This window comes from Truncatella angustata (genome assembly GCF_020726525.1).
Source record: "Truncatella angustata strain MPI-SDFR-AT-0073 chromosome Unknown BKA67scaffold_6, whole genome shotgun sequence".
Lineage (NCBI taxonomy): Eukaryota > Fungi > Ascomycota > Sordariomycetes > Amphisphaeriales > Sporocadaceae > Truncatella > Truncatella angustata.
This window is the reverse complement of record NW_025763386.1, coordinates 68,886-93,127: the sequence shown is the minus strand read 5'-3', so window position 1 is coordinate 93,127 and position 24,242 is coordinate 68,886. Positions and strand designations below refer to the sequence as shown.

Genomic DNA, 24,242 nt, shown 5'->3' with positions numbered 1-24,242 from the left:
ATCCTTAGAAACGCGCGTGATAAGTCGCATTGTGCCAGTGCCACCTGACGAACCTATTTGGGACAGGTCGTCCGATGGGACTCTCGAGATGTGTGTAGTGGCAAGATAGCTCATCGCATGTCGGATCCGGTCCTCAAAACATCGCTTCGCTAAACTGCGGGGCGACAGATCACCAATTCCCAATCATCTGTACCTGACTCGCGATTCCACAACTACCCACATGCAGAGTAAATCCTGACAGTGCATCTAGGGCGGCATTTGGACTCGGACAGGCGGTGCAATATGCCTGATCGAGACTCCTTCCGCCCGAATCATTGGCTTCAGTTGTTCGCAGTGGCGGCAATGCCCGTCCGACACCCTTCGGCCCCAGTCTCTTGGGTCCGGAAATGCTAAGTGCATGTAAGCTGCGTGAGGCTTATGTCGAGGTCATCGGTTGTGGGCTTCGTCAGTTGAGATCTTCCACCCAGGGCCGACTACGGATATCATCCTTCAGGGACAAGTCGAGACTTCTGATTCAGATGCCAAGCGATGGTTCTTCTGACCTTTGCCTGCAAAATACAAATTTATGCTGCACAAAGCTACGACCTCCATTCGCATTTGTTTACCTACCATGTCTGACCAATGCGTGCCTGAAGTCGCGCCACCATTTACTGTTGCCATTGTCGGTGCCGGCATCGGTGGTTTGGCACTTACGCAAGGCCTAAGACGACACGACGTTCCTTTCACGCTGTATGAGGCGGCGCCATCCTTCAGTACAGTCGGGGCTGGCGTGGGCCTTGGTCCCAATGCCATACGTGCCATGGAGATGATACAGCCTGGGTTCACGGAATTGTACGAGAGCATATCCAGCGGGAACGTCACCCCAGGGAAAGATCATGTGATGATGGACGCAATGTTGGTGGAGGAAGGCCTGGGTGAGAAGAGGGGCTTGCGGCCGATGTCCTATGGAGCACCATGTTATGATCGAACAAGTGCGCATAGAAAAGACCTGCTTGACATACTCACGGCTGGGATTCCCGAAGAAAGCGTGCGCTTCAATAAACGCGTAAAGAGTTTATCACAAAACGAGCGGGGTGTGGCCATTGTATTTGAGGACGGAGAGATTGTCCAGGCGAGTTGCGCAATTGGTTCAGATGGAATCAAGGGTGTCACTCGTGGTGCTGTCCTTGGCGGCAGGTGGCCTGAGTATGTCGAAGCCGAATATACTGGCAAATATGTATATCGATCCATCATACCAATGAGGGATGCCATGAGGATACTCGGAAATGATGTGGACGGTAATAATATTGCTGGTGATGCCAAGATGTTTATGGGGGATAAATCCATCGTTACAATGTTTCCGATCTCAAAAGGTACCCGATCTAACATGGTATGTTTCCGACTCGACGATGGACTATGGACTCATCCGGAATGGACAAAGCCTGTCGCTCGAGAAGAAATGATACGGGACATTGCAAATCTCGGTGTCGATAAGCGCCTAGTCAAGCTACTTGATGTGAGTAATCTGAAGCCAGTTACTACGTTGGTAGAGTCGAATTTGTACTTACTGATCTTACAAGTGGGCGAATCCTCTTCAATGGGCTCTCTTCCACCATCTCATCACACCGACATATTTCGATCGGCGACTATGTTTGCTTGGCGACTCTGCTCACGCCACTCTGCCGCATCAGGCGTCCGGAGCTGGTCAATGCATTGAGGATGCTTTGATTATGTCGCGGTTGCTAGCCCTGGTCAAACACGAAAGCCAGATCCAGGCAGCATTCTCTGTATTTGACGGAATTCGTCGGCCACGGGCTCAACGCGTAGTCCAGACTAGCCAAGAAGCTGGTGATTTGTGTGCGTTCAGGGCCCCCGGGATCGGATCAAACATGAACAAGATTGTGGAGAACCAAGCCCAGAGATACTTTTGGATTTGGCTTCACGATCTAAATGAGGACGTGAGGAAAGCCGAATTGGAGTTCAAGGTAATGACAAGACGTCCTATTGACACGGCGTCCCTTCACCACGAATAGCTGCGCTGACCTGTTGAGGCATCTATTCATGAGTCATACCCACGTGTAGATCGGTCGTGTATGGCCAGTATTTTAGCGGAGCCATAGAATATGAAGCTATTTGAACAGGATCAGCACCAAGATGTGTGCAGCTTACAGGCATGTACTTTTACCCAAGAGATGTGAAGACCGTTACAAAGGAACCTGTGCCTAAACTTGTGATTGAAATTCGCTTTTGTGATTCATGTCAGATAAACCCATTTCTGATGATTTAGTTGATGCAACGCAAGAAGAGCGGTCTGCTCTGGTGTGCCATGAAACCTGTCCACCGGTCGACATCGCCAAGACGTGGAAACCAAGCCAGGATTCAAGGTTTGAAGCCAGGCACAACCTTACACGCCACATTGAAACACCACGCGGGAAAGTCCCATACGCTGTCACTTATTTACATTGAAAGAATTCTGGTAGTTCTATAGCTAAAAAGTTCAATTGCTTGCAAAAAGAATTGCTATGATGGTTCTCCAAGCAGGCTACAACGTTCCCCCCAATATCTCCACGCCGAACGTCCCGGCCTCCTGGTAGCGGTGCAAGTAGTACGTCCAGAGCATCGTCAACGGTTCTTGGGGTAAAATGTACCAGGATCTTGCACATCTCGCTCGCATTCTCATAATTGTGATACACTCGGAATTCGCTTACCTCGCCACGTGCTTCGCTAGGACCTTAGTACTATACATGAGCGTAGGTGGATCTATACGTTGAACTCGTGCTCAGAGTCTCATCGGGCTGAATGGTCATACTAGCCCCCAGAGAGTGAAAGAATGTGGGATTCGAAGCGCTAGACTAGAGCACGCTTCGTGGGTCTTGAAGGAATGCATCTAGTTAAGGTAACTTAAAACACCTCTGACAGCTGGCTAGACGATGTTTTGGATAGGTGCTTAGCGAAATCTTTCCGTTAACCGGCTCCGTTGTATAATCATCTGTACACGTATTATTTCAATCTAATTACGATCCTTCGTAGGACGTGCCTAGGTTAGATACTGCTGCGTGATCGACACTATACGGGCGGGGTTTGGCGCCATTCCCAACTCCGACACCTCCACATCAATAAGCCTTCGGAAGCCGGCATCCGGCGCAGTCCTGCATTCGCCGGCTTTCCTGCCAAAGTCACGATGTGATGTGATGAACTTTCTTTTAACCCAGCATCCGCAGCCTGAAAGCATCTTTTTGCCGAGCACTCCACTTATCGCTTAACCAGTATCCGAAGACTTGGGAAGTAGGGCTGACCACCACGTGGTCTGCTAAAGATATCTCACGATGCCAAGCCGACGTGTACCACCTGAGCGACGCAAGCGTACAGAGATTAGTTGTGACAAGTAAGCTTTTCGATTGCATTGGTTCGTTCACATACATATAGCCTGGCTCGCTGTGGTCATGTTACAAAAGCGTTCCAAGTTTTACTTACACACAACTATAGGTGCAAGTCGCGGAAGCAGAAATGTCATCGGCCAGCAGAGACCCCGGAAGGTGTCGAACATGCGCCATGCCGGTATTGTCAGTCACATGGCTTCGAGTGTGTAACAACGCAAATGAGGAGGAAGCGTATGTACGGTTCGGCGGAGGGTCTCGGGACACGTTTGAGCCTTCTCGAGAGTCTAGTCAGGGGACTGGTACCGGAAGCAGACACATCTAGCATTGAGGGCATGCGTGCTCTGGGGGCTTCACTCGGAATCCCACTGCCACCGCCAGAAGAATCGACGCTGCCCTTGGAAACAGAAGAGAATATTGAGCAGGGTTCTCGAAATCAGCAAGAAGACGTTCCCGTCCTACGTGACCAACAGGGCCAAACGCAATACATAGGCCCAGCGAGCAGTTATGTCTTCCAAATTCGAATACGATCCCTTTTCGCTGGCGGCCAACCTCAGAATCAAGGCCAGTTTTTCTTATTCGGAAGTAACCCGACCGATAAGGCATGGATGGGCGAAGTTACAGACCTTGGAAGGGAGATGAGTTCTGGGAAAAGCCCGATGACAAACCCATCCGCTTCTTCGCCTGTGGGTGTGGACAGAAAACCTGCATTCACCGCGTCTCCGGCATCTACTATGCAGGACGTAATAGATGGGCCAGTTCCAGATACCCTGATCGCAGCATACTTCGACCGTATACACTCCGATTTCCCAGTACTGCACGAAGCCTCTTTCCGTGAAGAATACGAACGATTCTGTCTTAACCCGGCATCACTGACCACAGAGGCGGACCCAACATGGATATGCAGTTTACTGTGCGTTTTGATTTTAGCCAGGCGAACGACCTCTATCGATTCATTCTCTCTCAAACAAAGTCAGGACGCCGAAGATCGATGGTGGAGAAAAGTACAAGCTCTATTGCCCAGTGTCGTTTTTACATCAAGCGTATCAGCAGTGCAGGCGCTGCTCCTAGCTGCTCTACACTTGAACAACACCAACCACAAAGATTCGAGTTGGACACTGACCGGCACAGCCGTCCGGATAGCAGTCGCCATTGGCCTTCACCGGGAAGCTAAGGCACCTTTACATACACCACTGGCACGAGAGTTGCGCAAGCGCGTATGGTGGACACTATATCAATTCGAGCTGATGCAAGCAGCATCACTTGATAGGCCAAGTGCAATCGATGATGCAGCATGCTCAGCAGGGAACCCACGCCAGGCTATCCTTGACATGGGATCGGCAAACAGCATGGCTTATTCCAATCGTCTCTTGATACTGCTTTCGCAAGCCTGCCGGGTCGTGAGGACCATCAACAACACAAGTGAGGTCAACGAAGAGCCGTTCAGCGGGCCGTTGTCACCCGCTGCCGCACTGATTAGGGATTTGCGACGGTGGAAAGAAAGTCTGCCAAGACATCTATGCCTAGAAGCTGTGAGCGGCCAGCAACCGTCATCGCAGCGGTCCATACTATTACTACATGTCCAGTACCACCACGTACTCTGTGTCCTCTCCAGGTACGGCATGCTTGCGCTGGCCAGCCGACTATTCTCCTTAGAACCTCGGGCCAACCCACAACCCCAACCTGCGCAAAGATGTACGACCTTATCAGATGTCTGCACTGAAGCTGCACAAGAGTCCGTTCGTATTCTCTTGAGATTAGTTGGTATCGGAGGCTTCGACTCGGTGACCTGGTGGGATTTCTACTTCCTCTATGCCGCAGCGTTGGTCTTAGTCCTCAACATTATCAGCGAAGTCAAACAGCTGAGCCTCGACCCTTCCTTCAAACCTCGATGGCTGAACAACTCTCGGTCGCTGTTGGCTTCCTGTGCTGAATTTTCTGCCAAGCTCCAGCAGAACCCACTGGTCCCTGGTACCACGCGCCGATATGCAATGGTCATTGAAGACCTGAATCAAATGAGCCGCAACTTCTCTGCGGTAGAGCCTATATCACACGCACCTCCGCAACCTCAAGCACAAGCTGAGACCTCACACCATCACTTGCAGGCTCAGCAGAACGAAGTTTACCAACAAGGCTTAGTAGATGTAAGCCATACAATGCCAGAACCGCAACAGGCGTTACCAGGACTATACATGTCACAAGGCCCGACAGGTATACAATTTGTACCCGACTTTTCAGGCAACTTTGGTTACCCGGATGCTTCGTGGGGATGGAGAGAAGGACAATGGAATGACATCGCCTCCATGCTTCTGGGCAACGAGTACGGCCACGGGTAGGGAATGCCGCACTAGCAGTACGTGTTGCGTGCGGGGATGGATGCGGATACGATTTTTGACGACTGAGGCGTTGAAGGGCTGGTTAATTAGCATAAAAGATACCCCGAACCATAATATCGAAATACCAGTCTACTATGTTTGCTTTGCTTGAAGGCTTCGCCTATGGAGTCAGTTAAAATCTGGCGGATATCTTTGTTCAACGCATTGTGGATATGTCCAGTAGATCAAGCCCGTCATTAATAAATTCAACAACCGGCGTTGCAGAGTGACCTGTGGCGCATGATGTCTGGTCATGTCATACTCGAAAGCCAGAATGACATTTCCAACCACATTGAACAGCCGGAAAAGCCTAAGAAACGAAAGGTGAGTTGCGTACTTTCGGTTACAGTGATCTTGATCTCGAAATTGAAGACCTCAGACACAGCTGTTGCACTCACATGTTTATCGCGAATAATGCCAGTGTAGCCACCGAGCTTGCATGGACCTTCCCATCGGAATGCATCCTCAGTTCTTTTGCGACCCCATATATGGGTGGGATCCAAAGACCCATGATGATAAACTCCACGATGCCGACCCAATGATAGGTACGCACTCGGTTACCTCTGAGCATAAGAAAGGCCATGCAGACCCATAATAAGACGAGGTTTACCTGTCCAACGGCAAATAATTAGTCAGTCATCATCAAATTCTCCAAACAGCCTTCAAAACTCAGAAATTGAGAGGATCACTCACTACAGAAGGAGCAAGCACGACCAACTCTTCCCTATAATATACTAGGCTCAACGCCGCGGCCACCACACCCACGGCGAACTGCGCAAAACCCAGACACAGAAATGCCCACAGCACTCTATAATACCCGTCATAACACTGGACATGGAATTGCTCATTTGCCCAGCTGTGCGGTCCGGCCACCGGCCACCCGCACCACCTACACACCCAGGCCTTTTGCGCATTCGCCAGCGGAACGCTTACCCCGATCTTGAGCTCGCGCTCATGCACGCTACACTGGAAACACTTGCTACTCAGTGGAGCCCCATTTGGCTGCTGCTGCTGCTGCTGCAGCTGCAGAATCAGGGAGCTGCGCCCGGGCGTCTCGAGACACCGCTGACAATGACCCGTGAGCTGGCTCGCGAGGCCCTGCTGGCCGCCAAAGAGCGCGCGCACATACTCTGGACTGAGTAAGAACCGGTAATACCGAGACGTGCGTCTGAGGCGCTCGATATCGCTCAGTCCTAGGTATGTTATCACGCAGAACTGCAGCTCGGTGGGCAGAGCCAGGAGGCGCGACTCGGCGGCTGGGCGGTCATGATCATCGTCGTCCGGGTCGTACCACGATCTGCGTTTCTGTCGCATGCGGTCTGCCATGTTCTCTAGGGGCTGTATGGACCGCCGCAGGGGAGAGGCGGGGGGAGATATGGGTTTTCCATCTTCATCAAAGAAGTAAAATGCGGCGGCGCTGCTGCTGTTGCGTGCGACTGCCTGGCGTATGAGCAGGTCCAGACCACTTGTTGGCGTGATCGTGTTGAGTCGGTCGTCTTTCCAAAGGTCTCTGGGAGTTTTGTCTGCGAGGGACTCACGCTTCCTCGTTAGTGATGTCTCCTGGATGGTGACTTTCTTTTCCATCTTATGGTTTATTCACTCGCACGCGTGCCTGGAATCTGATTTTGAAGCTTGAAGCGAAAATCTTCATACGCGAGGCTCAAGCTGTACTTAAAAGAGGTTCGGGTAATACTGGCAACTTGGAAACACCTCCAAGGCTGAAACCTGACTCGTATGACCCGGTCTGCAGCGATCAGACGGGGGGTAAAGGTTGAAAAAGGTAGCAAGACAAAATGTCAATGGTTCGAGCCACTTCCCCGGATCTCGTCCGAAGGGTTGTGTTAATCACAGGGTAGCCTGCGACCAAAGAGGTGAGCAGCATGACTATGTGGAGGCGCTGGAGATGACTGCACGTGGGAGACATACTCTCGCTGGGGGCAAGCAGCATCATATCGATGTATAGAATTTTTGTCCACGGAAACGCTACTAACATATCGCCACCACCCGCGCTGGAACGTTGAAACATTGAAACTGAATTTTGAGGATGGAATTTGTGTATGTAATGTCGAGCTTTTGTGGTTGTCGCATCCTAGTCCGCCAGTCCAGCATTGCGCTCAGGCATTATACGACGAAACAGGAGGTATCGGCCAAGTACTTGGCGGGGGCTGATCTGCAGAAGATGACCAGGCGAAATGCTGGAGCTGAGGTAGGCAGCAGATAACATGATGTGTGGCCTGCGCGAGAGTGCCTGGAGAAGCGCAATCACAAAGGTTATTTCGATTCAGTGGTAGCCGCTTTCGAAGTCGATGCCACATAAAACAACGCCCAGGTACACATATCATCTTGTCTCCATTGCTATGGCATTTCAGTCTATTGACTCACCATGGATTTGATTACTGACCAAAGCCAGACATATCGAAGTTCATAAAACTTCTTCTCAAAATCTAGAACAGACTTTGGAACGCATATTCTTTCACGCATGCTTTCTATAACTAACTCATCAAAAGAGGCAAGGTGAAGCACATGCAAACAATGAATTGGCTGATAATCTGATTTCATTTTGATGCGCCAAACCGCCTCTTGCTCTTTGTCAAGGCGGCCTCCTCGCAATGCAGCTTCTTCGAGTCTGTGTCAGAAAGCTCACGCTTATGAGCCACCAGGCCCGCCAAGCAGAGCGAATCTTCTGACGATTCCTGGTCCATACTCTTGGTACTGCTCCAAAGTTAGCACGTTTGACACAGAAAGACAATATCGCTGGACGTACCTCTGCCTTAGTGTGACAGTATGACTTGAACTCTGGAGTCTGTCCCAACAAGCTACCACCGAACCAAGGACCATGCCGTTGTCGCTTATGTGTGATGACCTGCACATCCAAGCCGCCGCTCTTGGCACCACCGCTGCGCACCTCGCTGGCCTTGATTCTTGCGTCCACCAAGTGCTTGATATCTCTCTGTAACCTTCTGCCAAAGTCCTTGTACAAGGTGCTACCTCCGGAAAGCACAATGTTTTTGTACAGACCACGACGCACATCGATAGGACTTTGCTGAATGACACCATCGACGACCACAGGCAGCGGCGTGAGGAAATCGGAAGAGTAGATCTCGGGGTTGAAGAAGATCTCGGGGGCGAGGAAGCGCTCGTAACCGACATCGACAGAAACTTGGCGGCCGCCGGGCTGAGTGACGACATGCTTGGCGAACCGACTCCTGTCACGGTCGAAGCGGGAGAACTCCTTGACGATATCGGGACAAACGTAACAGTATTCCTCCTTGATCTCTTGCGCCGTCTTCAAAGAGCTGTCGGCCTCGCCACGGTCTCGCAGAAGTGATTGCACGAAATACGTGATGTCTCGACCGGCAATAGGAATAGACTTGATCGAAGAACCAATTACGTAACCCTCAGCGACAGGTATGACGTGGGTGACACCATCACCGGAGTCGATGACTGTTCCGGTGAGGGAGCGATCTTGCACCTTGGATGACGTCCACGAGGCGGCGAGAGCGAGGACTGCCTGAACAGCGATGTAGAGACCGGCGCAGTTGAAGGACTCGAAGAAGATCTCGGCCGTGTTTTCACGGTTCTCGGGAGGGTTGAGGGGCTAGGCAGCTATAGTCAGTACTGGCCGCTAGAGCTCGTGGCAGTCGAGGCGTATCTGAACGTACAGGCTCAGTAAGCAGGAAGTGGTGGTCTTCGGGTTCGACTCGAAGGTACTTGAAGATGGAATTGGACCAGAAACGCTCCATGTGATCCTAAACATGTGTTAGCCGGCTGGCCTGGGAGCATCCTCTCGTCGCTGCTCATACCCAGTTCTCAATCTGACCATGTCGGATGGGGTAATGTAATCCATATCCTGTCGGCCGTCAGTATTTCGGCTTGCCCTCGTGTGCAAGGCGGTCAATGATGTGCTTACCAGGTCCATTTGCTGCTGTGATAGCCTCGTCGCCGATGAAAAAGTCCAAGTCCTCGGTGCCTCGCTTTCCTGACAAGTGGCCGCCAGCTCCGGCGCCTCCGGTCAAAAAGGAAGGCTTGTTGGCAACAGATGGTCGACCTGATCCTGAGCCAGCACCACCGGCGGCTGGGCCTTTCGTTGCGATGGCCGTAGGAAAGACGAAGGAGGGCGAATCGTTACCGGCGAAACCTATAGACACGCGACATGTCTCGTCAGCGCCACGGTCGTCGCAGTGCAGCAATTGAGCTCCCGGACGGGTGTAGAGTCCTTACCAAGCTTGGAAAAACCGGTACCGCTGCAGAGAGAGAGAGAGAGAGGGACTAGATCAGCAATGTCCTCAATGACAAGTCGCTACGATTGCGGGGTCAGGAGAAGCGACCTACTTGTCCATGACAACGGCCGGCGTTTGGTTCGCCATGATGAAGAATCGAGAATAATGGTCGCAGAGGGATGTGTGTATCTGACCTGCCCAGCTCCGGTGCAGTCGACTCGGAAGATGTCGAGTACTTGTCGGGGCTCAAGGGGGTAGCGTGGTCGTCTCCCAACAGTGCGTTTGCCTAGACTACGAGATAGTCGATAGCATGGAGCTGGAGCTGGAGGTTGCAGGGTGAGCTGTGACTGTGACGACCTTCTGTGGCGGTGCAACCATGGGCTGGGAATGGCTGGGCGGGTGGGCTTGGGCTTTGGGCGGATGTGGGGTCGATTTGGGGAGCGATTTCCAGTTGCAGACAGGCCAGCTCCAGGCGAGCCTTGCGCTGGAGAAAGGACCCCAACCCGCTAAGAAGACGGAGGTTACTGACCTTGGGTAGGTGACCTTGTTGGCTATAGTAGGTGTGTGTACGTAGGCATCCTTCTTGTCAGGAAGCTGCCCAGTTACAAGTTCATAACTGTCGCATGGGAATGACGCGGCATGCATGGTATGTTCTGTTCAATCAAATCATTGTACACGCCCGCCTACTACTATTGGAGGTAGGAATCTAATTGGCCGGTCTCAGTTGTGCAAGCTCACCCATCTTCCAAATATCACTAGCATCATCGGCAACAACGACCTGGGAGTGCATTATCTTTGGATCCGCCAGAGAGAAGACGACGAAAGGAGCACTTACTCTCATACAACCCACGTGAAGCTGAAAGAAGAAAGGCAACAACGGAATTGGCTTGGGTGACAGATGAGCAATGGTTGGTTGAAGCAGTGGTTTGACTCTCAAACCTACTACTTCACCATCTCCTGGCCCTCTTTCACCTACTGCCTCTCACTGTCATCATCCATCGACCCTGGTCGATGAGAAGCATACTCTCCATATATCATACTAAATCATTCCTATTCATATTGTTGTTCCTCTCAAAGGACCTTGTTGCCCTGTAGCTTTTCTGCTCAGCGAGTTGAAGAAATCTTCAGTCGCTCGATGAGTTGGCAGTGTATTCCTGGCCTTTTTCTCACAGTCGGGTCATACTTTGCACCGCCCAAGGCCCCAAAAGCTGTTGACCAGTTCCTTTGATCCGTAATTGTGCCAAATTCTGCATTCAAGCGCAGTTCTTGGCAGAACCTCTTGCCATTCAGCTCCGTCAACAAGCCCCCAATTGTTCTTTGCTGTGCGTCTATACCCAGCACTCATCTTGAACGAGCACAATCGACCGTACAACAGCAACTTGTTCCAGAGGCACTGAAATTCGGCGACGCAGACGATAAAATTTATTTTTTTAAAGGAACAAACATTTACTTCCTTACAAGCAACATCTAGTCTAGTCGCCGACCTCCTTGTTGCTTGTCACCTTGCCTAAGCAAAGCGGGTGGTGGTCTTCACAGCGACAGTACAAGCACAAGTCAGAGCCTTCTATGATGGTGCACCAGTATGCGGAAGGTTCTCCTTCCTCAAAAATTCAGGCATGTGCGCCTACCATCAAGTCCCTCCTCGGAAAAAGAAAGTTCGAGAGGGAGATGTCTAGTCCGGTTCAGCAGCCAACACCAAAGTCCGATCACATCATGATACTCGACCATGCGGCCAAGGAGGATATCTTGAAGCCTGGTGCACAGCGCGAGTATGATAAGGACATCGATGCGCCCGTCTATCCTCCCAATTCTGAGGAACCCGATTGGCATGGTGGTGAGCAGGTGGCCTGGTGGTTGGATAGTAGCAGTGACCATAAGCCTCCTGTCGCAGCCATCTTCATTCATGCTGGAGCTGGTTACCATAGCGTTACCAACGAGAGGCTTCATCTGGACGCCTGTAGCGAGTAAGTACCAGTTTCATCCAAGTTGACCCTTCGATCCCATCACTGACGGAGAATAGTGCTGCCCGTGCCGCGATGAAGCTTCTGAGAATGGGTGTTCCGGCTGTCGAAGGTGTTGAGGCAGCTATCAAGGTGCTCGAAGACAAAGAGATTACTAATGCAGGCTATGGAAGCAACCTGGCCATAGATGGCACAGTCGAGTGTGACGCGACTCTTGTTGATCACTTTGGCAGAAGTGGAGCATGCGGTGCTGCACCGAGTATGTTATCATCCCCCAATGCAAGTTGTTCATTACAATTTGGCTGACATAAATACAACAGATGTAAAGAATCCTATCAGTCTAGCCAAGTTAATTCTCCACGAAAGCCAGAAGCCACTGAGTCTTCGCAGGGTTCCTCCCAACCTCCTTGTTGGTAAGGGTGCCAAGGAATTTGCGAAAGAGCATGGAATGCCTCTGGTACCAAACGAATGGCTCGTCTCCAAGAATGCAAGAGACCGGTACAAGAGATGGAAGCAGGACCTGGAAGGTGCCAAGAATCAACCTATCATGACTGCTGAGACCAGGTTTTCTCCCCCCGAACAACTGGACAAGAGCCGCGATAAGCGAGATCATACCACGGCCATCACAACAGGCACGTGTAACGAAGGACAACCTGATTCTCCTGCCGGCCCGGGTACTCCTCTTGAGGATATCACAACTGCTGAGTCCGCAAGCCCTGGTCAGTCAGGCCAGTCTCAGCTGCAGATTCCACCTAACCTGAAATCATCACAGAGGGTGACTGCTGAGCGAAGTCCCTTGAGCTTCCTGGGCGCTTTGACGAGTCCTAGAGCATCCGATCCTGAGTCCCTTGATTCGAGTTCACCCGTGTCAAAGAAGCCCCGACGCAAGGCAGGCCTGAGTGGTGATGCCAAAGATGAGACGGATATGTATGATAGAGCCAGCTCGCCCACCTCTTTCACTCTCGATCCGACCGACCAGGATTGTCTCTTGAAGCACATGGAGTATCGTCAGCATGAGGATAGAATCACGGACACAGTCGGTGCCATTGCAATCGATCAATGGGGCAATATGGCGGCTGGGTCCTCTTCTGGTGGGATTGGCATGAAGCATCGCGGTCGTGTCGGCCCTGCTGCCCTAGTCGGTATTGGCACTGCGCTTCTGCCAATCTCAAAGGGCGTCTCCAGTCCAAACAGCACAACTGGTCGAAAGACACCCTCTGATCAAAGAGCAGTAGCTGTCGTCACAAGCGGCACTGGAGAGCACATGGCCATCACCCAGGCTTCACAGAAGTGTGCCGAGCGTCTCTATCATTGCACCAAACGTGGACCTGATGGCAATGATGTCAATGAAGATGAAGAGAGCGTTGTCATGGAGAACTTCATCGTGCATGACTTTCAAAACCATCCGGGTGTTCTCCGTTCACCTTCCGCCAGCGCCCTAGGTGCAATGGCCGTTAAGCAGACTGCAAAGGGTTACTATTTGTTCTTTGCTCATAATACGGACAGCTTCGCTCTGGCTAGCATGGCGAGTAGGGATCGACATCCTCACTGTGTAATGAGTCGATTGCCCGAGGGAAGTTCAGGCGTTGCTCAAGGTGCAAAGAAGATTTCATCAAGCTAAACATCTTCCAGTGGTACTGTTTCGCTCGCAGCTTCAGTGTTGCAACCTCACACGTCACCATACTATCGCCTCCTTTGTCGAGGCTTTGACGCGACAGTGCACAAAGACGCACGACTCTTGCACCTCTTTCATGCATTACCAGCGGTGTTTGTATGATCCCCTTTTACATCTTCCCGCTATTCCTGGTCTTACCTTGATGCGAAATGGTAGGCGGGCGGGTGAAGTCTCATCGAGATTGACATTTCAGCAGGTAGGTCTGTGTAATAGGTGCAGAGAATAAGCACAGCTCGCCAAAACATGTCTCGCCTGCAGGGTACCGACAAAGATAGACTGGTAGACACAATACGACCATGCTTGACCCTTGATAATTATTGGCTGTGCAATGTGTGCAATTCGATGCACGGCCATCTTCTGCATATCAGAAGAAGTGATATCAAATTCACGAATTCCGAGTCCCAAACGCCTTAACCTCTAGTCTAGATGCTACATATTGTTACATGTCACCCTAAAAAGTAAATGAACTGTTCATCACGTCACCACCGATATGAATTCACGCAGGCATGGGTGTTCCAGCTGCGCTTCCTGTCTCTTCCCGACCCGTCAAGCCATTGATCTTCTTCTTTTTCTTCTTCTTGCGAACAACGACCACCGGCTTCGCGCCGTATTTACCCAGAGCCAGTTTCGTGCCGCACGTCAAACACTCTGCTCCTTCGGGTACCTCACAGAAGATGCTCAAACATATACTGCAGACGAAGCCCTTGTTGATGACTCTCCTGTGGCAGAAACACGCCGCTCGAAAGTCGACCGAATCTTGAGTGGGCGTAACGAGGTGAGCCCGCGCTTCGGCGTCGGGCAGGAACCCGAACATGAGGTATGTGAGCAAACCGGACGGGTTGGAGGCACAGGATAGATACGAGCCGCTGGTGATGAACGCAGCTTGCTGGAGGAAAGTGGGCGAGGCGTGGGGTGAGACGGAGAGGGTGTCGATGGGTATCCGGGCGTGCGATGCAGCAAAGACGGCGTTCATGGTAGCTATGTACTGCGCGGGCTCAGAGTCGGACACGGAGATGACAAGTATCCTTGCGTGCAGCGTCGGGTTCTGCAGTGCTGCCGAGGTTACAGTGGAGGGGTTGGCGGGATCGGAGGACTGTTTCGGTGCCGCGTAGGCGAGAGAGGTCTTGTGGATGTAGGACAGGGCTGTCGTCAGTGCGCCGGCAACAAGCGTGGTGGATGGCAGGTCGGATGTAGTTGTCTCAGACACGAGAGACTTCAGCGATGCGAGTATCGATGTTTCGATAGAGGCGAACTGCGGGTACTTGTTTGCTGATGCTGTGGCTGTTGTCATGCCGTTCTGGCCGCCGTTGGTCCCTGACATCACGACGTCTCCGTCCTGGTCGCCATACTTGGGGGGCTGGGGGTAGAGCCAGACTGCTCGGTGTGAATGAGCGGCGAGGATGGCTACTTGGTTGTCGTTTCCGAAGGCAAGGTGGGCGTTGACGAAGACCAGAATGTTGGCTATAGCCTTGGAGAAAGGGAGTGTGCCTTCCAGAGCAGCCCAGGCGCGAGGGTTGGTATCAATGATGAGAGTCAGAAGTGAAGGTGTCTGGCCAGTTGCCTCCACTTCGTAGTGCGCCGATCCGTCGATGCTGTTCATGATGGTGGTTGTCGCTGCTCGAGGAACGATGGCGAGATCAAAGGTCGAAGTCGACGTCTGATGAGGACAGGGCCGTAGCCTAAAAGGAGGCTGGCGTGGGTTAGATACGTCTCAGTCTCGGTGTTGGAAATCCTCCTCGTATCAACTGTTGCAGATCGTTTGTACCATGGCGCGCGAGCGCAAGGACGGTAGTTGTTGTACTTTGGAATGGTGATGTCTCGACGACCGACTTGTCTCTATAAAACATGCGGTTGATGCCTGCTGCGACATGCTGTAAGCTTTGACCCGTGTTGGCGCTAGAGGTCCACTGTACGGAGCTGTGGCTTTCCGCCAGAATCACTGATGGGAACACCTCAGTAACAAGCTCCCGCGTGTTGGTGCTAGACTAGGTGCTACGTCACTAACCCGTACCTAACTTGGGCAGACTAAGTTAAGTACCTTCAGGCGGTGTTCAATTGGATGCGACAATCCTGCAGCCACCATATCTTACTTTACAGCAGATAACTTTCGCAAGACCTGCTCAGCTCACTTTGTGCCGTCCGTAGTTTTTGTAGTTTGGTAGAACTTGAGTTGGCATCGCTGGTCGTCAGATCAATGCGATTTGAGAACAAGCTCATTGTCGGCACCGTCCATATCACTGCATCGACGTCTTGCATTCAGCATTCGTTATAGGTTTGTACACACGTATATGCGCAAGTACATGACTCCATAGACCCCTCCAAGGCTGACTGCTCGCCAAGTGAGGGGCAGTTTCAGGGTCTTTTGGCTTTGGTCCGGGAACCGGGAACTGAGTATCACAAGCCCTCATGTTGCGTCCCATCTATTTAATGGTCAAATACTTCCACCACACCTGACCACACCTGACCACACCTTTTCTGATGATCCCCCTCAAGGCTGAAGCTAGCCAGCAGCCCTGTGTGCGACCTCTCACCATATCCCGCGCCCGCTCCTCGAACCACCTCGGGCCACCCTCGCCTTGCGCCTAGGGTAACCTATCTTTTGACGAATAACGAGCCCGTACCTTTGTCCTGTTCCTCAAGAGCCAGCCCGCTGACCTATTTAAATCCCATGTAAGCACTCCCAAGACGGCATTGGACTTTCCTGGACGGTCCCATGTCTTGATAACCAATTAAAGGGCATCTCCGACGGTAATATTATTGCCCTGCCCAGCATATGTAGCTCACGAGTCTAGGCAGACTTTCCAATCTCGCATCATCTCACACTTCCCCAAAGGCAACGCAGCTGTTTGTCTCATTCTTTCGTCAATTGCATTATCTCCTATTTCCGGTTCGCCGGCAAGTCTGGGACGCGTACTGTGTCATCAGGAGTATAACTTCCCAAGATAATCTCTGGCGAGGCACACTACCCAGCGTGTTCTCGTGGCATTCACCATCCCAGTCCGGTCAGTCTCCAGGTTGTAATTCTTTGGAATTATCACCTGTCTTGCACCAACATCTGGCACTTTCTCAACAACTTGGGTAACATGGACGAAGTTTCCACAACGACCGCGGCTTCCAACAAGGTGGAAATGGCCAAGCTAGACAACCTTGAACAAGCCCAGCTAATCCTGGCCCGCTTGATGGAAGGCGGCCAGGAAGACGATGATACATGTCAAGCGCTCGACCAGCTTACTGCACTCCTCAACAAGGACATGGAAGCCGTCAAGAAGGACAAATCACACAACACCATCTGTGCCATCTTTGATGATGTCTGCGTCGATACCCTTCTTAGCTATCTGGACATGAGACAAGCCACATCCGTGCGTGGCCACGCAATCTTAGCCACCTCTTCTTATCTCAAAGCCGCCGGCGACAATGGCGGAAAGGCTCTGTCGCATTTCTTCTTTGACCGAGTCAAGAGAGGCACCTATGATGACTACATCGTCGCCTTTTGTGTCGCATCATCGGTCTTTCCAGTCGCTCCCGACATGGTTGCCGACATGTTCCTCAGTGAGGGTTTCTTGCCTAGCCTTGGACCTCTCATGCGGCGGAAATGGAAGAGCAGAAAGGTCGAGACGGCATGCCTAGAGATGTTGAACGCAGCCGCCATGAACTCGCTCTGCCGAGAAGCCATCGCCAAGTACTGCACGGAATGGTTGGAGGAGATCGTCGACCAGGACCCAGAACTTGCAGAGCTTGTTCATGCCGCCGATACAGGGGTAGATACCGTCCATGGATCCATCGCCATGAAGCGACATTCGGAGGCTGTACAGAATCTCGCCGCAGTCATCTTGGCCAAACTGAGGGTAGGCACCTTGCAGCTCCCAGTCAATTCGCCTGTTTTCGAGCACTTGCACTGGATCTGACTGATTGACGGAAAGGAATGACTGACCTGAGGACTTCAGGCTGTACCGACAACGACGGAACAACAAGCAGAGCACGAAAAAATTGCCCCCGCCACAACGAGCATTGAAGACCTTTCGAAGAGGTTTACCGCAATTCTACTAACAGACAACACTGAAGCTCATCAATATTCGGTTGAAGGCCTCGCATATGCCACTATTCAGCCGACAGTTAAGGAGGAAGTTGCACGCAACAAGCAAGTTTTGAAGAATCTGGTCAAGACCTTGGCCGACGCTCCTCCCAAATCGCCACTCACGTATGGTGCTTTGAGCATTTTCCTCAACATTACCAGATACCAGCCACCACAGTCAGAAGAAGAGAAGAAGATGAACCAATTGAAAGCATACGCCAACGCTGGTGGGAAGACGGGGACACCCAACCCTCTTAATGATGAATCCCATGTTTCAGCCCGTTGTAAGGCGGTTTTCGAGGCAAACCTCGTACCCGTTCTGGTAACGCATAGCCGGAATGGCTCAATAGCTTCGCTCTCCATCATTATATCTATCATCTACGCACTCTCGGTCACAACCTCCATTCGAGGTCAACTGGCACAGCAAGGATCTATTAATCTGCTCATTGCAGCATGGACAGCTCTCCCGGATACACAGGCTCAAGCAAAGAGAACAGCTGCTCAAGCTCTTGCTCGGATACTTATCAGTACGAACCCAGCCCTTGTGTTTGGTGGGACAAGAGCGCGGCCGCAGAGCTCTGCAATCCGCCCCCTTGTCTCTATACTTGCTCCTGACCCTGCTGCTGAGACGCGTGATTTGCTACCCAGCTTTGAAGCTCTGATGGCACTCACAAACCTAGCTTCGACGGATGACGATACCCGAGTCAACATTATCCGGACTGCATGGTCTGACATCGAGGATCAACTTCTGAGCACGAACGACATGGTCTCCAAGGCTGCTGTGGAGCTTGTCTGCAATCTTGTACAGTGTCCTGAGGGCATTGCGCTTTATGCAGAGGAGACGCCCCAGGCAAGAAATCGGCTACACATACTTCTTGCACTGGCAGATGCTGAGAGCGAAGGTACCAGAAGCGCAGCAGGTGGTGCCCTTGCATCACTTACCTCATATGAGCCAGTTGTCAAGGCACTTCTCAAGCGCGAGCGTGGTATTCAAGTGGTTCTTGAGTTGTGTGCCGAAGAGAATGAGGATCTTCGGCACCGTGGAGTCTTCGTTGTGTACAATATCTTGTCTTGTGAAGGAGAGACAGGAAAGGCCATAAGGGAGAAGATCAGGAATGAGAATGGAGGAGAGATTTTGAAGGAATGTGCCAAGAAGAGCCGAAGAGCCGAGGTTGTGGAAGTCACAATACAGGCGCTTAAGATCTTGTCGGAGGAGAACGACAGCCCGCAGGTATGGGAAGTTGACTGAATAAAACATGGAGGGAAAGGTCGTGTTGACGAATTTCGCAACAAGTAATCAAGTTGCCAACCATCGCTTGTATATTCCCATTTTTATTGTTTTGTAAGCAATCAATTTGTAGTGATACTAGCATGGCTTGTAGACTCCAAGAGATATTCATCGAGCTGCACCAGCTCTTGTTTGACGCGACACTCCAAACTGTCGCCAACCATTAGCCGCATTAGGCTGTATGGTTTAGATGCCCCATCACTCCTGCAACTCCAACCCGCCAGGATTGTATCAAGAAACTCACATACGTTGCAATCGAGACTTCGATTCTCGCGTATTGTGTATATCATTGTTTCAAGTTGAATTTGGAGGTACAATTGCAAAGTTCGCGAGTGGTAGTGGTAAGTACCCATGTGCCTGACAACTGAACCATTACGTGGCGGTACGGCCTCATTCCACGTGCTTGCTTCTCTTTACAGGTACCATGTCTGGGTTACGTGTTTTGTTGCACAAACACCCGATCTACCGCCACGATGAGGCTGTGTGACAAGATGCGCAGATTTCATTCAATAATCCGGTTGATATCGAGTGACCACTCCCTGGGCAACAGTAGTCAAACAACACCTGGTCAAGAATGGGAGCAGCACAGACGCAGCTTCTCATCTGAAGACATTGAAAGAGTTTTTGGCAAAGGTCAATTCTTTGGCAGAGTATGATAAGGCTCATATTTCTCCCTAATCTCGATTTCGGTAATCACCAACTTAGACTAGAATTCTAGATTCGTCCAGGTGTGAACGCAAAGCCCATGTATGTCTGATATAGCTTTCCCACACCATCTGGATCGGCTAATTACTGATGGCACGATATCGGAACGCCGAATAACAGTTTATCATGCCTCTTGTTTCAACGCCATCGGAGTCAATGTTGCAGGTTACTTGAAGCTATCCCCGGAGCAAGGAATGAGTGTTCTCTCGCCGTGTCACATCTCGCATAGATCAAGTGTACTTTCCCATATCATTTCAGACTAGAGTATTTTAATTGAAAATAGCGGGAAAGCGTATCGCAAAACCCTCCAAGCAAGCCTCGAGGGAATCCGATGAAGAATTGTACAAATACATTATCACTCGACAAATGATGCCGCTGCTGATGGATCAGACCCCGTGATGCCTGCCAAGTATAAATCGATGAAGTTTTCTCTTCGATGACGGGGGAGGCCCTTGATCACGTGTTGTCAGAGCTCTTGTTAATGTGATTAGAGACGACCATCTTTTCGACCTTTTCGACGGGATCGACTGCGAGCTGCATCTCATACAACTTGAACTGCAAGGGGAGGTCCCTCAAGAACTCTCCCCAAAAACAGTTGAAGCACAATAGGGCTAGCGGGGCGACACTACTGAAGCTGGGAGGGTATAGTTGTATTCAATGCAAGGCCGCAAGAAGAGCAAATTGGTCAGAACAACTCAGCCCGATCCGAAATCTGCCGAATCAAAGCGCGAAGACGGGGGAGGAATTTGACAATACCGAGACTGCCGGAGCTACTTGAGATGGATTACACAAATTTGTCTTTGGCTAGACTAGTCTAAATGGAAAAGAGAATGGGAAATGCGGTACGGTCTTAGCGGGCGTCCACTGCCCCGATTTCTAAGCTAGTCTAGTCATCACCAGCATGTTTATAGGTGCATTTTCAAGCACCGCATCGCATACAGTTTGTGCGGGGTGCATTATGTCCCCCTTGCAAGCACATAGGCACGATCTCAATGACGGAGGTGCCGTTCGTCCGAGTAAGGTTGAGGACCAGTCATGTATTCTGAGAAACTTTGATGCGAGCGCTATAATACCACTCTTGAACATGTCGTTTATTTCGTTGTTGGCTGGTGATATCAATAATACATACCCGAAAATGTTCAAAAGTCAGCTGCTTCTTTTGGCACTAGCCCTGTTCACAGGCAACAGAGGCACTGTCTTGGCAAGAGACGCATCACCGACAGTGACCCTGGATTACGCCGCATATGAAGGAACAAGATACGATAGTGGTGTAAATGTCTACTTGGGAATGCGCTTTGCCGCTGCCCCAACTGGTGATCTAAGGTTCCGAGCACCTCAGGATCCCGTACGAGAGACGGATGTTCAGGTTGCTAAGTCGGTACGCTATGGTGCACGGTTTCATTCGAGACTGGGCTTAGTGACCAGCTAACGAGTAATCTAGTATGGTCCCATATGCATCGGCATAGATCAGACTCTTTCATCTGGTCGAAGCGAGGATTGTCTTTTCGTGAATATCTTTACGCCGTCAAATGCTACTCAAAAGTCCAAGCTGCCAGTCTGGGTCTACATCCAGGGAGGAGGCTATGCAACCAACTCTAACGCTGATTACAATGGCACAGAGGTTGTTGTCAAATCTGGACATCAAATTGTCTTTGTCAACTTCAACTATCGTGTCGGCCTTTTTGGGTTCTTGGCAAGCCAAGCAGTTAGAGAGGGTGGTGATCTGAATGTTGGCCTTCTTGATCAGAGAAAGCTGTTGCTGTGGGTGAAAAAACACATCGCACAGGTATGAACCCGTTTATTTTCATGATAAATTCTAGTTGATCAAGGATCAGGTCGACCAATGAACCTGATTTTCGTTGACCGTGAAATGTAGTTTGGCGGTGATCCAGATCATGTGGTTATTCATGGAACTTCGGCTGGTGCCGGCTCAGTTTCTTATCATCTAGCAGCATACGGGGGACGAAACGATCATCTATTTGTTGGGGCTATCGCTCAGTCACCATTTTGGCCTACCGCCCCCTTGGTCAAGGAGATGGAATTTCAATATCAGGATGTCCTTGACAGCACCGGGTGCAGCACATCCAATGACTCTCTATCCTGCCTCCGAAGACTCGACGCCAGTGTGCTCTTGCCGCTAAATACTGCGGCGGTGTTTCCAGGCGCTGCTGGTGTGGCACGATGGTATTGGCTACCAGTGAAGGATGGAGATCTGATCCAAGATAATAAATGGGATATGTTCAATGGTGGTCATTTCATCCAAGTGCCGCTGATAGTAGCGACAGATAACAACGAGGGATCAAATTTCTCGCCAAATGCAAGCACGAGTGCCGATGTCGAGGTCTACTTTGACAACAACTATCCCAAACTCAATGAGACGCAGCTAGAGACGATCATTGGCATGTACCCGCTGATGCCACCGGTGCCGAAACACAGCGCCTGGTTCCCATCGGCCTCAGCAGCTTATGGTGACGCGACATTCCTGTGTCCAGGAAACTCACTGGCGACGAACATGGCGCGGTATCTATCCCCAAAGAAGGTCTGGCAATATCGGTGTTACATCACAAACGCCGCCAACAGGGCTAACGGTGTTGGTACAACACACACCTTCGAGCAGCCAGCAATCCTGGGTACAAGTCTTAGGAGTTCGGTTGACGCGACGTGGTTCAATGAGAACGCGGCGAGTGTCCCACTTACGATGCATTACTACATCAGCTTCATCAAGGCATTGAACCCCAACACCTATCGCTACAAAGGAGCAGCTGTGTGGGAACCGTGGGGTTCAGAGGAGGGCAAGCGACTGCACCTGGAAACCAACGGAACACACATGGAAGATGTACCGCAAAACATGGCCAGGGCCTGTGAAATGTGGAATGACTTTTCGAAAATCATGGAGGTGTAACTACCTGAATAGAAGAGTAGAGAAGTTTCAGCACGAATAGTCAAAAAAGAAAGTCGGAGTTTGGGTGAATGAAACATGTGTAATAATTATCAGAATGATGCCAGGACGCCACGTCAGGAACTTCAAAAATCAGTACTGCTCCAAAAGGAATTAACCCTCTTGACTAAGAGACTCGGGTCCTCGTCGTCATTCATATCTGCTGTCAGCGCTGATTGGAACAAAGAGTCTTCATCATCGCTATCGTCGGAATCGCTGAAGTCTTCCCAGTTGACTTCAATTTGGTCGCGCACTGATGACTGCCTTCGATCGCTATCGCCGAGTGGCATAAGATCATGGGTTTCTTCAAGAAGACTGAGAAGCCGCTCATCGCTAAGATTGGAAATATTGACGGTCGGAAAAATCGGTCTTTCGACGTGGTCTTTCCACCACACCCTATCAGACTCATCGGATGGTTCAAGGGGAATGGCCTCGTTCATCTCGAGCTCGTCATCGGTGCTCAAGGCTGTACATGATTTGAGACTAGTATCAGCGCAAGACTCCTTGTCGTTCTCGTCCTCCTCGTCTAGTTCTTCTAGGAGAATCTCAAGTCGGGATGGAAGAAGCTCCTCCCTGCGATGCCGGCAATGCGAAGGGTAGTCACAATGAAGCCAGTCATTGTGGGTCTTTAGTAGAAATCTTCTATCTCGCTGTTTGTCGGAGAGGTGAGCTTTTTCAGTACTTCTACGCCAGGCATTGTAGACATTCCACCCGTGGAAGTCGAAGCTCGTACCACATATGATCAGCTTGCCATGGCGGACACGCCGCTTGTTGTTCTTTCGCTTGAAAGGTGGTTCATAGATGGAACAAAACGAATGCGAGCATAGCAGACATCGACGGGTAACGGCAAGGTCCCAGGTAGTATGGCACTGGCAGCAACGCCAAATCCAGTGGTCCGGTTCACGAGGGGGCGGCGGTTTTGAAGTTACCGGGGAAGTAGGAAGGCTGGACCGTAGACGACGACGAGACATGGCGAACATTGGTTTCGGACTGAGTAATAACTTATCCACAGTCACAGCCATCGTTGTGGAGACTGCGAGATTGGATAACACAGTACGTGCGGGCATCGTCGGATGGTTGCTGCAGGGGTTACCTGATCGCTGTCCAATAGTAGATGAAGAGAAGGTTCGAACTGAAACGACAGATATTCGTTCTCCTCTCAATTTTAGCGGCAAAAGAGATGATTATTGAATCGTAAGTGCGCTGAGAGAAGATTGAATTGTATGGAATATCGTAGGGAAGTGTTCGTATGAATGAATGACTTGAAAATAAAGTATAGGAATTGGACGTGCCAAGACAGTCGACAATTTAGGGAAAGATGTTGAAACGAAAGTGCAAGCTGTCAAGATGATAGGAATCTTGTCATCACATTTCTCTACGATTGTGATAAATAGCCAATGTCCCCTTTATTCCCATCGACAAAGAACACGACATGGTGCCGGCTTGTCCTTGTCGTATAATACAGAAGAAAGAGGGCCGCCACTCAACCAACAGAGTCTCGCCAGTGGCCAACGCAATACCGTGTCATCGTGGTATGATCTTTATCATACAGCTTCAGGTACTACGGTCGAAATGGTCGTTTTGCTAGCTGTGGTGTTGGCTTGCTGAACATGTGCCTTGACTCAGAACTGCACAGCCATATTTCCGAAATA

General features: G+C 50.8%; 9 protein-coding genes across 9 annotated transcripts; 5 read left to right on the top strand and 4 right to left on the bottom strand.

The window, feature by feature from the left end:
* Positions 1–610: 610 nt before the first annotated feature.
* BKA67DRAFT_625833 (uncharacterized protein) lies at positions 611–2,498 on the top strand (the record flags this gene model as incomplete). Its single annotated transcript, XM_046105540.1, has 2 exons — positions 611–1,495; positions 1,560–2,498. 2 exons carry the CDS (start codon positions 611–613, stop codon positions 2,010–2,012), a joined length of 1,338 nt encoding a protein of 445 aa, XP_045955731.1. The 3' UTR covers positions 2,013–2,498.
* A 484-nt stretch (positions 2,499–2,982) lies between these two features.
* BKA67DRAFT_570966 (fungal-specific transcription factor domain-containing protein) lies at positions 2,983–5,838 on the top strand. Its single transcript, XM_046103186.1, has 2 exons — positions 2,983–3,364; positions 3,466–5,838. The coding sequence occupies exons 1-2, from the start codon at positions 3,306–3,308 to the stop codon at positions 5,690–5,692; spliced, it is 2,286 nt and encodes a 761-aa protein (XP_045955730.1). The 5' UTR covers positions 2,983–3,305; the 3' UTR covers positions 5,693–5,838.
* BKA67DRAFT_647484 (uncharacterized protein) lies at positions 5,833–7,705 on the bottom strand. The gene is made up of 4 exons (XM_046105962.1): positions 7,658–7,705; positions 6,425–7,588; positions 6,130–6,341; positions 5,833–6,041 (listed from the first exon to the last, which is right to left on the bottom strand). Exons 2-4 carry the CDS (start codon positions 7,313–7,315, stop codon positions 5,861–5,863), a joined length of 1,284 nt encoding a protein of 427 aa, XP_045955729.1. The 5' UTR covers positions 7,316–7,588; positions 7,658–7,705; the 3' UTR covers positions 5,833–5,860.
* A 520-nt stretch (positions 7,706–8,225) lies between these two features.
* BKA67DRAFT_329435 (actin family) lies at positions 8,226–10,293 on the bottom strand. Its single transcript, XM_046096232.1, has 7 exons — positions 10,064–10,293; positions 9,953–9,975; positions 9,642–9,869; positions 9,535–9,581; positions 9,394–9,480; positions 8,496–9,329; positions 8,226–8,443 (listed from the first exon to the last, which is right to left on the bottom strand). Exons 1-7 carry the CDS (start codon positions 10,096–10,098, stop codon positions 8,378–8,380), a joined length of 1,320 nt encoding a protein of 439 aa, XP_045955728.1. The 5' UTR covers positions 10,099–10,293; the 3' UTR covers positions 8,226–8,377.
* Positions 10,294–11,664: 1,371 nt separating this feature from the next.
* BKA67DRAFT_521568 (nucleophile aminohydrolase) lies at positions 11,665–13,533 on the top strand (the record flags this gene model as incomplete). The annotated part of the gene is made up of 3 exons (XM_046098285.1): positions 11,665–11,915; positions 11,972–12,171; positions 12,233–13,533. 3 exons carry the CDS (start codon positions 11,665–11,667, stop codon positions 13,531–13,533), a joined length of 1,752 nt encoding a protein of 583 aa, XP_045955727.1.
* A 550-nt stretch (positions 13,534–14,083) lies between these two features.
* Positions 14,084–15,187, bottom strand: BKA67DRAFT_660261 (TFIIH subunit Tfb4/p34; the record flags this gene model as incomplete). Its single annotated transcript, XM_046107589.1, has 1 exon — positions 14,084–15,187. One exon carries the CDS (start codon positions 15,185–15,187, stop codon positions 14,084–14,086), a length of 1,104 nt encoding a protein of 367 aa, XP_045955726.1.
* Positions 15,188–16,715: 1,528 nt separating this feature from the next.
* Positions 16,716–18,908, top strand: BKA67DRAFT_520626 (myosin-binding striated muscle assembly central-domain-containing protein; the record flags this gene model as incomplete). Its single annotated transcript, XM_046098196.1, has 2 exons — positions 16,716–17,432; positions 17,532–18,908. The coding sequence occupies 2 exons, from the start codon at positions 16,716–16,718 to the stop codon at positions 18,906–18,908; spliced, it is 2,094 nt and encodes a 697-aa protein (XP_045955725.1).
* A 1,879-nt stretch (positions 18,909–20,787) lies between these two features.
* On the top strand, positions 20,788–22,554 carry BKA67DRAFT_521613 (Alpha/Beta hydrolase protein; the record flags this gene model as incomplete). The annotated part of the gene is made up of 3 exons (XM_046098290.1): positions 20,788–21,030; positions 21,094–21,438; positions 21,529–22,554. 3 exons carry the CDS (start codon positions 20,788–20,790, stop codon positions 22,552–22,554), a joined length of 1,614 nt encoding a protein of 537 aa, XP_045955724.1.
* A 122-nt stretch (positions 22,555–22,676) lies between these two features.
* BKA67DRAFT_660258 (uncharacterized protein) lies at positions 22,677–23,612 on the bottom strand (the record flags this gene model as incomplete). The annotated part of the gene is made up of 1 exon (XM_046107588.1): positions 22,677–23,612. One exon carries the CDS (start codon positions 23,610–23,612, stop codon positions 22,677–22,679), a length of 936 nt encoding a protein of 311 aa, XP_045955723.1.
* Positions 23,613–24,242: the final 630 nt, after the last annotated feature.

Bases quoted from the DNA above. Each gene is read 5' to 3' on its own strand.
- BKA67DRAFT_570966 (XM_046103186.1), top strand. From the start codon at position 3,306: ATGCCAAGCCGACGTGTACCACCTGAGCGACGCAAGCGTACAGAGATT. The intron at 3,365-3,465 runs GTAAGCTTTTCG...ACACAACTATAG, and splicing joins ACAGAGATTAGTTGTGACAA to GTGCAAGTCGCGGAAGCAGA.
- BKA67DRAFT_647484 (XM_046105962.1), bottom strand. From the start codon at position 7,315: ATGGAAAAGAAAGTCACCATCCAGGAGACATCACTAACGAGGAAGCGT. The intron at 6,342-6,424 runs GTGAGTGATCCT...GCCGTTGGACAG, and splicing joins TCGTGCTTGCTCCTTCTGTA to GTAAACCTCGTCTTATTATG. The intron at 6,042-6,129 runs GTGAGTGCAACA...TTCGTTTCTTAG, and splicing joins GCATTATTCGCGATAAACAT to GCTTTTCCGGCTGTTCAATG.
- BKA67DRAFT_329435 (XM_046096232.1), bottom strand. From the start codon at position 10,098: ATGGCGAACCAAACGCCGGCCGTTGTCATGGACAA. The intron at 9,870-9,952 runs GTAAGGACTCTA...GCGTGTCTATAG, and splicing joins TACCGGTTTTTCCAAGCTTG to GTTTCGCCGGTAACGATTCG. The intron at 8,444-8,495 runs GTACGTCCAGCG...ACTTTGGAGCAG, and splicing joins ACTGTCACACTAAGGCAGAG to TACCAAGAGTATGGACCAGG.